Source organism: Hemicordylus capensis, chromosome 6 (assembly GCF_027244095.1).
Source record: "Hemicordylus capensis ecotype Gifberg chromosome 6, rHemCap1.1.pri, whole genome shotgun sequence".
In the NCBI taxonomy this organism is placed as follows: Eukaryota; Metazoa; Chordata; class Lepidosauria; order Squamata; family Cordylidae; genus Hemicordylus; species Hemicordylus capensis.
Window position 1 is genome coordinate 93,253,940 of NC_069662.1, and position 13,424 is coordinate 93,267,363.

General features: G+C 45.2%; 1 protein-coding gene across 7 annotated transcripts in view; it reads right to left on the reverse strand.

Annotated features, from left to right (window-relative positions):
* ITGA9 (integrin subunit alpha 9) overlaps positions 1–13,424 on the reverse strand; it is a 391,432-nt gene that overhangs the window by 75,110 nt on the left and 302,898 nt on the right. For all 7 annotated transcript variants that reach the window (XR_008309811.1, XR_008309810.1, XM_053261579.1 and 4 more), the window contains one exon: positions 3,226–3,333. Coding sequence is in view for 5 of the 7 variants with exons in the window: in XM_053261579.1 (XP_053117554.1) it covers positions 3,226–3,333 (108 nt within the window). In the remaining 2 variants the exon portion in view is untranslated. The remainder of the gene's footprint in view (positions 1–3,225; positions 3,334–13,424) is intronic.

Below are 13,424 nucleotides of genomic sequence, written 5' to 3' on the forward strand. Positions count from 1 at the left end.
TATGATGAGGCTTCAAATTACCACCCCCCAAGCACTCCCACCTGAAACTCCTGCTCTAGATAGAAGAGGCAGAAATAATTTTAAATGGGCTTTGGAGCTGGTTGATGCCAAAGATGTCACAGAACTAGCCCTTCCACGGCTCGAATGGCATGGGGCGGAAGCCTCTAAAAGATTACCTCCCCTGCAGATGATCCATTCCTCTTTGCTTGGCGTGCAGACTGTGCACCCAGATGAACCTCGCTGCTAGTAACATGGAGGTTTGGAGGCAATGAGGCCCTTGGAATTCCCATAATGCACTGTGCAAGTGTGCAGTGCATTATAGGAATTCCCCTAGAGCTGGCAGGGAGCCCTGCATTCTCCCAGCCACAGCTGTAAGCAGTTGGGGCTTGCAGATGACTGAAAAAAATGAGGTCAAGGGAGTGTATGTTCCCTTAACCTCGTTTTGAAGGCGGACTCCCTAAGCGAGTTTGCCGCCATGCTGCCACCAGGAGCCACATGGCTCACGGCAGTTCTTACACACCAGCAAAACCAGACTGGGCTTCCTTAGCCTTATTTTGCCTGCATGTGTGAATAGCCCCATTGTTGCCACAAGGAGGAGGAAACACACACCTTGCCTTAAAAAAATAAATCAAAAGGAAGTGTGCTGCAGCACTAGAAACATGGAGCATTCAGAATTCAAAGTATTAAATAAAAAGGAAAGGTATTTCAAGAAGACTGCACGAACACTCCAATGCTACAGAAAGGAATTATTCAGCCTCTGAAATTTTTTGAATGCTAAAAGTTCACAAAGTTCACAAACTGGCATAGGCAGCAGGGGATGTGGCTTGCTGTGCCAACCTGTGACTGGGTTTGTCACAGATACAACCAAGGAGTTGTATACAACCTCCAGCCTCAGAGGCAGGATGCCTCTGAATACCAGTTGCAGGGGATTAACAGCGGGAGAGAGGAAATGCCCTCAACTCCTGCCTGTAGGCTCCCAGTGGCATCTGGTGGGCCACTGTGTGAAACAGGATGCTGGCCTAGATGAGCCTGATCCAGCAAGGCTGTCCTTGTGTTCTTATGTAAGGAGGGAATAATGGCCTCATTTCTACTCTGAGCTGAACAGGAGCAGCTTCTCCATTGTGCTACCATTAGGCCAATTAGGCAGCCGCCTAGGGTACAGACCTCAGAGGGGTGCAGAGTGTATCAAATAAATCAAAATTATTTGTGTGCCCAAATATTTTCTTTTGTATTTGAGAAAGATAAACAAAAATTGATGTATTACCTATTCTTGAAATTCAAAATAAATTTAACAGTTTCAAAACAGTTTCAAGTTTTGTGCTTTTCATTTTTTATACAAAACATCTGTTTTTGAAAATTGAAGTTGAAAATTTTTTTTGCGGGGGGGGGGGCAAGTACTTAGCCTTGCCTAGGGCACAAAATAGTATGGCACCGGCCCTGGTGCTACCCCACACCACTGTGCACTGTGTACCCATATGAACATTGCCACTACATGGGCAAAGCCTATCACGTACAGTAAGTCTTTTCCTTGTAGCAGATGGGAAAATCCAGACACAAATATTGCAGCTGGGTGGGAGAGCACCATTGAGAAGATGAACGGAGGAGCTGACACACCCATTCAAGCACATTACACAACATGCTAACTACTGTAATTGATGGAGGGGAGGGAGTCTCAGTTTTTTTGGCAGCAAATTATTGCAGTTTGAAAGCTGAGAAAATGCCTTTTCCCCCTATCAGCAAGATTACTTTGAGGAAAGACATCTAGACCTCGAGTAGCATTAAAGTTAGAGCTGCACAATTACTGTATGAAAAAAGTCACCAGAAAGGCCCAGAGTATGGTGTGATGAGTATCAAACTAGCTTGTGCTCTTCTACCAATTTCCAATTAAATATTAGCTTGTTTAAACAAAACTGTCAAAGCTGCTAATGAGCACTTGCCAAGGAATAAAGAAGATCTACAGCTGCTCTGTAGCAAGAGGTTGAGCCATTTCAGAGAATGAAATCTCAGTTGATGATGGGAACTCTTTGGTCTCTCAGCCTATGACCCAGACATAATCCACCTCTATCTTAAAATCATCTTCCAACATGGGAACTTTTAGACAACAACATTCGAAAAAACATTTCAAGCAGTGACTTCTGACCCATTTTTCCAAAGATCACCCTGGTCTGGTGCTTTTCGGAAAGAACAGAGTCCACCCCCCCACCACCGCCTTTGCTTTGCTTCCAAAAGTAGATCCCAAACATTCATGAGCTTTATTTCTTCATTTTGGTCTAGCATGTCAGTAGAGAATTTAAAAGATGGCTACATGACTACATTGGAACATAGGGAGCTGCCTTATACCAAGTCAGACCATTGGTCCATCCAGCTCAGTACAGACTGGCATCGGCTTCTCCAAGTTTGCAGGCAGGAGTCTCTCTCAGCACTATCTTGGAGATGCCAGGGAGTGAACTTGGAACCTTCAGCAAGCATGTAGGTGCTCCTTCCAGAGCGGCCCCATCCTCTGAGGGGAATATCTTGCAGTACTCACACATGTCTCCCATTCAAATGCAAGCCAGGGAGGACCCTGCTTAGCAAAGGGGACAATTCATGCTTGCTACCACAAGACCAGCTCTCCTCCTGGGACTCATGCTTGTCTGGCACCATGGCAGCTGGAGCCATGCTGCTCCATTCTGTGCCAGCAGGTAACATGAAAAGCCAAGCATCGTGTGAGGAAAGGATTTACTCTGGTGTGGAAAGAGCTACAGCATGGGTTTCCCCCATGTAATTTCTCACATTAACCTAGCAGTGCACTGCAGCAGCTGCCATGCCACCAGGGTAACACAGACCACCCTAAGTAAGCACTGACTCATGGAGCAGCCCTAAGGCATCAGGTTCTTGGGCTGATACATCCTTGGGCACTGAAGCCACCTACATATAATTGCTCAACTATTCTGTTTTTACTAAAGAAAAATGGTCTCATGGCTATGAAAGGTGCACTGTCGGAAAAGCTAGGATAATATGGTATTAATAACTGACTAAGTATTTGCCTTGATTAATCACAAATGGCCAGGATTTCCTAGAGTAAAGAAGTTCAAGACGAGTTTTTAATTAGTAATTACCACTACAGCAAATACATTTATTCCTTGAAGTGTCACCATTATGGAACATAGTGTTGTGCTACTGTCCATCTTCCATTATGAGCAGTTACCAGCATTTATACAGAAAATATTTTGTAGAGTATCTCACCATCATCTGCTCAATATGAAACATTTCAGCTCCAGTAGCAGAGAGACGGTTTGGAAATGAAATGTCGACAAATGATCCAGGAAGGGTGCTTGGGCCAGCATTGTAGACCTGAAAAAGAAGTATAAACAATTGAACATGCACAAGTTACAAGGCATGGTACAGGAGAACACTGATATTCGCAAGGGTTCTGTTACAGGCAGCAGTCGCAGATATGGAAACCGTGAATATCGGGTAATTGATTCTATGGAATCATGGGATTAAGTTCCCTGTTGGCCAAAAATGACCAAAAATGGCTGAAAATCAGCTGAATTGCGGGGGGGGGCTTCTTACCTTGCTCTGCTGCTCCCACTGAGTCGTGCTGTGCCCCCAAATTGGCCGAAATTAGGTTTAAAATTGGTGGGTTTCCCCCACTATTTTTTTAACGGGAGTCATTTTGTGGCTCCGTCAAAGAAAATGACACCCAGAAATGACCTCTGTGGTCATTACTGGCCACCTCTGACCCGCGGCATGTTTTCTCCCCCCTTTTTTTGCATATGCCGAAGCTGGGTATCTTTTTCCCAACCGCAGAAATGTGAATCCACAGATGTAGAATTTGTGGATAACTAGGTCCACCTGTACTGCAAATTTGTACTGATTACATTAAAAAGCACCAGGCAGGAATCTTAATCAGGAGAATGAAATCTGTCTACAATATGAAAACATGTGGCAGAAAAGATGCATCACACCATGAGGTTGACTGAGAGACCTTTCAACACAAATTATTGAGCCTATACTCATCTTGATATATATACACATCTTGATCATACATGAGGCTGCACAATTAACCTCACACAGAGAGCAGGGATAGGCCAACTCTCTTGATCATGGTACCCTAGATAGCTATGTGCCCTGAGATAACGAAGAGAGGTTTTTACTGGAGCCAGCACTCAATCCTGGAATGTATTTTCCAACAAGCAAGGCTCAGCCCTCTGATACATGGAATAATAAGAAGAAAAGAGTGTATGCAAGCTGCCTCTCCTTAACCACAGCATAAGCTCTATTAGACCCCAGACATCTGGGATGAGAGGGGAGGACTTCTAGATAAGCTTGTGCCCTAAAACTTCTCATTCGAAAAATAATTAAGGTTATGAATCCAGTTGGATTCTCTCTCTACAGAATACTAGGCCTAATAACCAATCTAGCTTAGTACACACACACACACACACACACACACACACACACACACACACACACCCCTAAACATTTACATACTGGAAATAAACAATCCCAATTAGACACGGCCAACTATGTTTAGAATTTAGTCTCTAAATATGCAGTGATCTATCCATGTCAGTGTTCAGAATCCAGCCAGATCGAAATATTCAAACATTGAGACTTCATTCTCCAAACTTTGTTTGTGTTCTGAGGAATGTATGAATGATAAAGAGAAGTGTATACAATGCCAAACCCTTGGAAAGTCCCAGAGGCATATAAGGGGGTGGGTGCGAATCCAGCTACAATAAAGCTGCAACTGCTGTATGAAATGGAGGTATAAAGTAATAAACTAGAAAACACATTAAACTACTATTTGGTGTGTTTGTAGAATGGTGTTTTGGGAAGATGTTGAGATGTCTGTGAACTATGTCACATGGGTGCACTCTTGGTATGCTCCACTTTTAATTGTGTGGACCGATTCTGGTGCACAGTTTCATCTAAACAGGCCCACAGAGAAGGTCCATGGAAAATATCTCTATACAAAATGAAGGGATTAATTAAAATAGGATTGGTTAAAAGCAGGAGAGGTAATTTAAAAAAAAGGTTTTGCCAGTGTCAAAAGGTGCCCCCTTTGTGAGTGATTTTCTGATTATTGTTGTAAAAGGGGACAAAAGCATTCACCTGTTCAGGAAATACTGTCAACTGTAAATAGACTTTAGTTTCTGTCAATGGCATCAATATAATGATTGACTAAGAAGCACTATGACACATCATGAATCCTACATGAATCCTGAATAGTTAGGCCCTGTTTGCCTAGGCACCAGGAAGAAGAAAGAATCCCTAACCAGGAAAACCAGTCACCAAGGCAGCAGCAGCAGTAGCAGGAAAACAATGAAACAACAAAACAAAACCCACCCTTTTAAAAAAGTGAACATTTTCATATTTAAGCAGTTTTCAGGAAATTCTTCTTTCCTTCTCTTTAATCTATCTGATCTTTATCTTCTTTATAATTTAAATATCTGATTATGGAAAAAGCTGCACATCTGAACATATAAATTCAGAACCACAGTATCTAAGCTAATAGCTTGGTTCTTAATAGCTTTAACATCCAAGCCTGAACACACTTATTCCATACTTTCTCAATAAATAGCTAAGAACACTAAATGACAGTAAAGAGTTAATTGCTGTGAACTATGGTCTTCCCGTGATAGGAGACATGTGCTACTCATTATGAGTAAAATGGCAACATGTTTGAGAGAATAGGACAAGATAAAACACATACACATATAAGACCTTAAAAGTTAATCCCCTTTGTTGTGCTATTTGTCATTCTGTAGTTTCACCTAATTCTGTAGGGCCACCTAATGGTGCAGTGGGGAAATAACCTATCTAGAGAGCAGGAGCTATTGGTTTGATTCCGGGCAGGTGTGTTTCCCAGAATATGGGAAACTCCTATATCGGGCAGCAGTGATATAGGAAGGTACTGAAAGGCATCAGCTCATACTGCGCTGGAGATAAAACTCCTCCTGTATTCTACCAAAGAAAACCACAGGGCTCTGTGGTCGCCAGGAGTCAACACCGACTCGATGGCACAACTTTACTTTACTTTAATTCCACCTAGTAGTCAAAAAGACTTAGTCACCGTGTATGGACCCAAGGATGGTTTGCATGGGAAAGGGGTGGCAAGGATGCTGCTGCTGCTGCTGCTGAAATCTGGAAGATTCACATCTTAATCAGAATGGGAAAAATCTAGCAAAATGTTGTCCTTTTAAAAGCCTACTGGAAGACTTAAGCATGTGCTAAAATATCTCCCGAAATCAACAGGACTTTACCGAATGGTTCTCCAAGAAGCAAGTGCCTAAGTGCACATGTATGGATATGAAGAACCCACTAGACAAGGACAAAAAGAGGACCAATTCACACTAGGGATGTGCACAGAACTGGCTGGCCCGGTTTGGTTCAAGTCCAGACTGGACTTGAACCAGACCGGCCAAGTTCAGTTTAGCCCCCATCAAATCCCCCCTGGTCCGGTCCGGGAGGAGGGGGGGGGTCCGTGAATTTTTTAAAAATAGAATTAAAATTCCTGTAGCCCCTTTGGAGGGGTTCCTGTAGGCCGTGGGGGCGGGAGTCCACAAAGGTTCCTCCTCCCCCTGCCAGCCTCTCAAATCACCACTGCGGCTGAATAAATGGAATATTTTCGGCCCTTTCGGACCTCCGTAATGGCGTGCAGTGGCCATTTTGGCTGCCGCCGCACATGCATACATGGCCTCTGCGAGACAATTTGTGCATGCACGGCAGCCATTTTGTTTTTTCCAAAATGGCCACCACACATGCGCAAATGACCTCTGCAATGCCATAGGCCATGCCAAGCCTTGCAGAGGCCACATAGGCATGCACGGCGGCGGCCAAAATGTCGCTACCATTGCTACCCTAATCATGTAATTGTCACTCCACATACACAGAGTCAGAATATACCATCTGTCCTAGCTCCCTGTTCCATATACCTGGATGATACTTGTAGTTAGAAGTGTACATTTGTTTTGTGTACACATTACATTTTTAGCTGTATAAGTACATTGTAGCTGTGGGTGATGAGAGTTGTAGTCTGGAGTACATCTGGAGTACCATAGGTTGGGAACCCCTGATGTAAACTGTGCTTTCAATGAACATATGTCAGTCACTCAGAAGGGTGGCTGGAAGGAAGACGGCTGTGTGGGGTAAGGAGTTCTTATCTGGCTTCTACGCTCCACTCTCCTCTGGGTGGGGAAGGGTCTGGCCAAGGCTTTTTATTTGCTCTTGTCCTCCTTGCTGTAGCCTGTTTGCTATCAGGGGCTGAACTCACTCTAATTATGTTCAGATATACTCTGCACCTGGCCAAACTGCCTGACTGGTGTGGCTGTGAGACATACCCATTGGGCTTCTGAGATCTTGGCCTTTACTAGAGTGGGCTGCAGCCAGAGGCGCAGCCGCTGAAGCTGGCCGACAAAGGGGGCCGGCCTTTGGAGGCAGCCTTTGGAGGTGGGACTGAGGGCTGGGGCCGACATACTAACTTGAACAGCTAGAGAAGATTCTTGCTCACTTCACTGTTGGTGAGATTGGGTCAAATTAGTTATGTGTTTGGGTTCATCTAGAGATGGGGAGACAGGGGGCACCTTGGTTGAATGTGGGGCAGCTATTCCGGTGGTGGTGGGGAATAGAAGAAGTAACGTTGGCAGGTCAGCATGCCATTCCAGGGGAAGTTTAGTCAGAAATTTAATAGCTATCTCCCCTTCCGGCTGTCCTGCCAGCTCTATGACCTTGGGGAGCACTGCCAACAACCCACATAGCCTTACCTTGCTCCTCTGCAATGCCAGGTCAGTCCAAAATAAACTCAAGGTCATCCATTATTTGATTATAGATGAAGGGGCTGACCTGGTGTGTATCACCGAGTCATGGTTGGGGGAGGCTGGTGGCCCAGTCTGGTCCCAGCTTCTTCCTCCAGGGTATTCTGTAGAGGAGCAGGTGAGGGGACGTGGGCGGTGAGGTGGAGCGGCTGTTGTCTATAAGGATAACACCTCCCTTACTAGGGTCACTGTCGAGGTATCTGGCCATACTGAATGTGTGTACCTAAGTTTGGGGACCAGGGATAGATTGGGACTTCTGTTGGTATACCGATCGCTCTGCTGCCTGATGGAATCCCTTTCTGAGCTCATGGACTTTGTTGTGGAACTTGCGTTGGAGTCTCACAGACTTTTGGTGCTGGGGGCTTCAATGTTTACTTCAGGACCAATTTGTCCGGGGCAGCTCAGGAGTTCATAGCGGCCATGACAACTATGGGCCTATCCCAAGTGGTCTCCGGACCGACACACACTGCAGATCACACGCTTGATTTGGTCTTTTACTCTGATCAGGGTGGTGTTTGGTGGGTGGGGACTCTTGTGATTTCCCCATTGTCATGGACAGACCACCATCTGGTTAAGGTTAGGCTTACAACCACTTTCCATCTCTGCAGGGGTGAGGGGCCTATTAGAATGGTCCGCCCAAAGAGGTTATTGGATCCAATAGGATTCCAAGAAGCCTTGGAGGTATTTAATGTTGGCTCTGCTGGTGATCCTGTTGATGACCTGGTGCAAAACTGGAACAACATGCTCACCAGGGCAGTAGACACAATTGTTCCTAAGCGTCCCCTCCAACCCGCTTCAAAATAGGCCCCCTGGTATACGGAAGATCTACGGGGGCAGAAGCAGAAAGGTAGGCGACTGGAGCGCAAGTGGAGAAAGACTCGACTTGAATCCGACAGATTATGACATAGAGCACATTTAAAGATCTATGCTCAGACAATACGTGCGGCAAAGAAGCGGTTCTTTTCTGCCCGTATTGCATCTGCAGGTTCACGTCCAGTGGAGTTGTTCATGGTTGTGAGGGGGCTAGTAAGTGCCCCCCCTCCTTGAATCAGAATTTGTAGTCATCAGTTACCCGCTGCGATGTGTTTAAAGAGCTTTTTGCGATAAAATCTCTCGGATTCAGGCCGACTTAGACAGAGACTCCACAATTAATTTGATGTCTGAATTGGAGGTGTCCGACAACTCCTCTTATGTGGTTCGACTGGATCAGTTTCAGTTTGTGACTCCTGAGGACGTGGACAAGCTGCTTGAAGCGGTGAGGCCTACCACTTGTTCTCTTGACCCTTGCAACATGGCTTGTTCTATCTAGCAGGGAGGCCGTTGTAGACGGCCTGGTAGAAATCATAAATGCTTCTCTGAGGGAGGGCAGAATGCCTCCTTGTCTTAAGGAGGCAATTATTAGACCTCTTCTTAAGAAGCCTGAATTAGATCCCTCAGAGTTGAGCAACTATAGGCCTATTTCCAACCTCCCATGGCTGGGCAAGGTAATTGAGAAGGTGGTGGCCTCTCAGCTCCGGGCGGTCTTGGAGGAAACTGATTATCTAGACCCATTTCAAACTGGTTTTCGGGCGGGCTATGGGGTGAAGACTGCCTTGGTCAGCCTGATAGATGATCTCCAATTGGCAATTGACAGAGGAAGTGTGACTCTGTTGATCCTTTTGGATCTCTCAGCGGCTTTCAATACTATCGACCATAGTATCCTTCTGGAACATCTGAGGGTGTTGGGAGTGGGGGGCACTGTTTTACAGTGGTTCTGCTCCTACCTCTCAGACAGATTCCAGATGGTGTTGATTGGAGACTGTTGCTCTTCAAAATCTGAGCTTAAATATGGTGTCCCACAAGGCTCCATATTTTCTCCAATGCTCTTTAACATCTACATGAAATCGCGGGGAGAGATCATCAGGGGATTTGGAGCTGGGTGTTATCAGTATGCTGATGACACCCAAATCTACTTCTCCAAATCAACTTCTTCAGGAGATGGCATAACTTCCCTAAATGCTTGCCTGGAAGCAGTAATGGGCTGGATGAGGGAGAATAAACTGAGACTGAATCCAGATAAGACGGAGGTACTTATTGTGTGGGGTCAGAACTCTAGAGACAATTTTGATCTGCCTGTTCTAGATGGGGTCGCACTTCCCCAAAAGGAAGAGGTTCACAGTCTGGGAGTACTTCTGGATCTGCACCTCTCCCTGGTTTCTCAGGTTGATGTGGTGGCCAGGTGTGCTTTCTATCAGCTTTGGCTGATACACCAGTTGCATCCGTTTCTTGAGATGAACGACCTCAAAGCAGTGGTACATATGTTGGTAACCAGACGACTTCTGCAATGTGCTCTATGTGGGGCTGCCTTTGTACATAGTCCAGTAGCTTCAGTTGGTACAGAACGCGGCGGCCAGGTTGGTCTCTGGGTCATTTCGGAGAGACCACATCACTCCTTTGTTGATAGAGTTACACTGGCTGCCAATAGATTTCCGGGCAAAATACAAAGTGCTTATCATAACTTATAAAGCCCTAAATGGCTTAGACCCTGGGTATCTAAGAGAACGTCTTCTTCATTATGATCCCCACCGCCCATTGAGGTCGTCCGGAGAGGTCCGTCAGCTCAGCTGGTGGCCACACGGGGACAGGCTTTCTCGGTTGCTGCCCCAAGACTGTGGAATGCGCTCCCTACTGAGATACGATCCTCCCCATCTCTGACAGTTTTTAGAAAGCATTTGAAAACCCATCTTGTCACCCTTTTTCTGTTCTTTAAATTTTTAAGGTTTTAATTCGTGGTTGATTTTAAATGTTAAATTGTTTTAAGTTTTTGTATATATTTTAACTTGTTTTATACTATTGTTAACCGCCCAGAGTCGAAAGTTTGGGGCGGTGTACAAATGTAATAAATAATAAAATAAATAAATAAATGTAGCGGGTTCCTCCCCTATACATCTTCACTGAATAAATGATTTGAATACAGCAAGTTCTACCCCACCCCACAATCCAGGTAAAGGTAAAGTGTGCCATCGAATCATTGTCAACTCCTGGCGACCACGGAGCCCTATGGTTGTTTTTGGTAGCTGATCAGAGCTGCCTTGAGTGCAGCTTTCTGTGTGGATGGCACTGTCTGTGCAATCCACTTCATATGGTTCTTGATCATATGCACACAGCTCTCCATGCACACAGTTGAATGTAAGGGGTTTCTGCTCAGACATTCAATGAACATGCCTGAACAGCACCTGCCACTGCCCCTACACCTACATGCACTCACTGAACATATACACCTTACAAATTCAGGATGTTCTCAGTCCCCAAAGGGTGGGTGGGTGAATGAATGAATTTATTTTTGCCAAGACAGGAATTAAATGAGTATCTTGCCATATCTATTATCCTTTCCCATTCTGAACCAGGGTCTCCACAAGTGCTCTAGACCATGGACAGCTCCAAGGGTCAGGTCCTGAGCCAAGCAGATTAACAGGACTGGGTAGTGCTGCATAGGAGAATGTTGTTCCAGCAAAGGCTAGCAACAGACTGTCCATTCCTGTCATTGCTACCTAAGCAGGGCAAGTTGGTCCTGCTCTTTTCTTTGAAAGGTGCTATTTCTTAAAGGGGCCTTCTCTGATTTCTTAAGCAATGGTTCCAGTGATTGAGGGTGGGGGTTCTGCTACAACTGGTAGGTCCTCAGGGAACTCCTCCAAGTCAGAGGACAAAGGCAGGACTATGTTCTTGAGTCAAGGTGGGGGTGCTCATTCAGGCTCCCCTAATTCTCCAGTGGGGGAGTCCCAAAGACAAGGAGGTCACCCAGGGTCTGGATCCTAAATTGTTCCCTTCCTGTCCCTGCCCGGAACTCTCTTCTTTGTCCCCCAAGTGGTGGGAGTCCTAGATAAGCGGTTATAACACCATTGCTCAAGCTGTGCCTTATTTTATGACTGGGAAGGTAGAAGTTTAATATGTCAGTGGGGAGTTGCTGGTACTTTTCTGCTAGATTGCACTATGTCTTTTTAATATCTACATGAAACCACTGGGTGAGGTCATCAGAGGATTTGGTGCTGGGTGCTAATGAAACCCAAATCTATTTTCCCATATCACGGAAATAGCATTATCTCCCTAAATGCCTGGCTACAGGCAGTAATGGGCTGGATGAGGGATAATAAATTGGCTGAAATAAATCCAAGCAAGACGGAGGTGCTCATTATAGGGTGCGGGGGCGTAATTTGGAGAATGAGATAGAATCTCGTTCTGGATGTGGTTACACTTCCCCCAGAAATAACAGGTACGTAGTTTGGGAGTGCTCTTGGATCTTCGTCTCACCCTGGTTTCTCAGGCTATGGTCAGGAGTGCTTTTTACTAGCTTTGGCTGATACAACAGCTCTGCCCGTTCCTTAAAAAGAATTACATCAAAACAGTGGTGCATCAGCTGGTAACCTCCATGTTGGTCAACAGCAATATGCTCTATGTAGAGCTGCCTTTGCACATAGTTCAGAAACTTCAGTTAGTTCAAAATGTGGCAGTCGGACTGGTCTCTGGGGTAACTCAGAGAGACCACCTCATGCCTGTTCTTAAACAGCTGCACTGGCTGCTGGTACGTTTCCTGGTGAAATATAAAGTGTTGGTTATCACCTTTAAAAGCCAAGCGGCTTAGGCCCGGGTTACTTGAGAGAATGTCTTTCCCTCCAGGATGCCTACTGCTCATTATGATCATCAGGAGAGGTCTGCCTTCCTCACCAGTTCATCTGGTGGCAATCTGGATTTGGGCTTTCTCAGTTATTTGTTTGTTTATCATATTTTTATACCGCCTGATATGTACATCTCTAGACAGTGTACAAATTTTAATATTGAAAATCACAGATTAAAATATATAAAACAATAAAAACATTATAAAGCAAATTATTAAAATTATTAAAATTAATTCTAATTAAAAGCTTGCGAGAACAGGAGAGTCTTGAGGGTCTACCTGAAAACAAACAGAGAAGGAGATGCTCTTATTCCAGCAGGGAGCATATTCCAAAGCCCTGGGGCTGCCACAGAGAAAGTCCCTAGTTGTTGCCCCTAGATTGTGAAACGTGCTCCCTGTGAATATAACAGACTTACCATCTTTGGAGGCCTTCAAGAAAGCCCTAAAGGCCCATCTTTTCAGGCTGACTTTTAATAACATTAAATTGGTTTTAAATGTTGTTTAACATCTACAAGAAACTGCTGGGAGAGATCATCAGGAGATTTGATGCAGGGTGTTATCAATATGCTGAGACACCCAAATCTATTTCTCCATGTCAACATCATCAGGAGAAGGCATAACCTCCCTAAATGCCTGCCAGGAGGCGGTGATGGGTTGGATGAGGGATAGCAAAATAAGATTGAATCCAGGTAAGACGGAGGTAATTATTGTGTGAGGTTGGAACTCGGGAGACGATTTTGATCTGCCAGTTCTGGATGGGGTCAAGCTCCCCCGGAAGGAACAGGTATGCAGTCTGGGGATGCTTCTGGATCCAAAGCTCTCCCTGGTGTCCTAGGTGGAAGTGGTGGCCAGAGGTGCTTTCTATCAGCTTTGGCTGATATGCCAGCTGTGTCCATTTCTTAAGAAGAATGACCTCAGAACGGTGGCACATTTGCTGGTAAGCAATGCACTCTATGTGTGGCAGCCGTGGC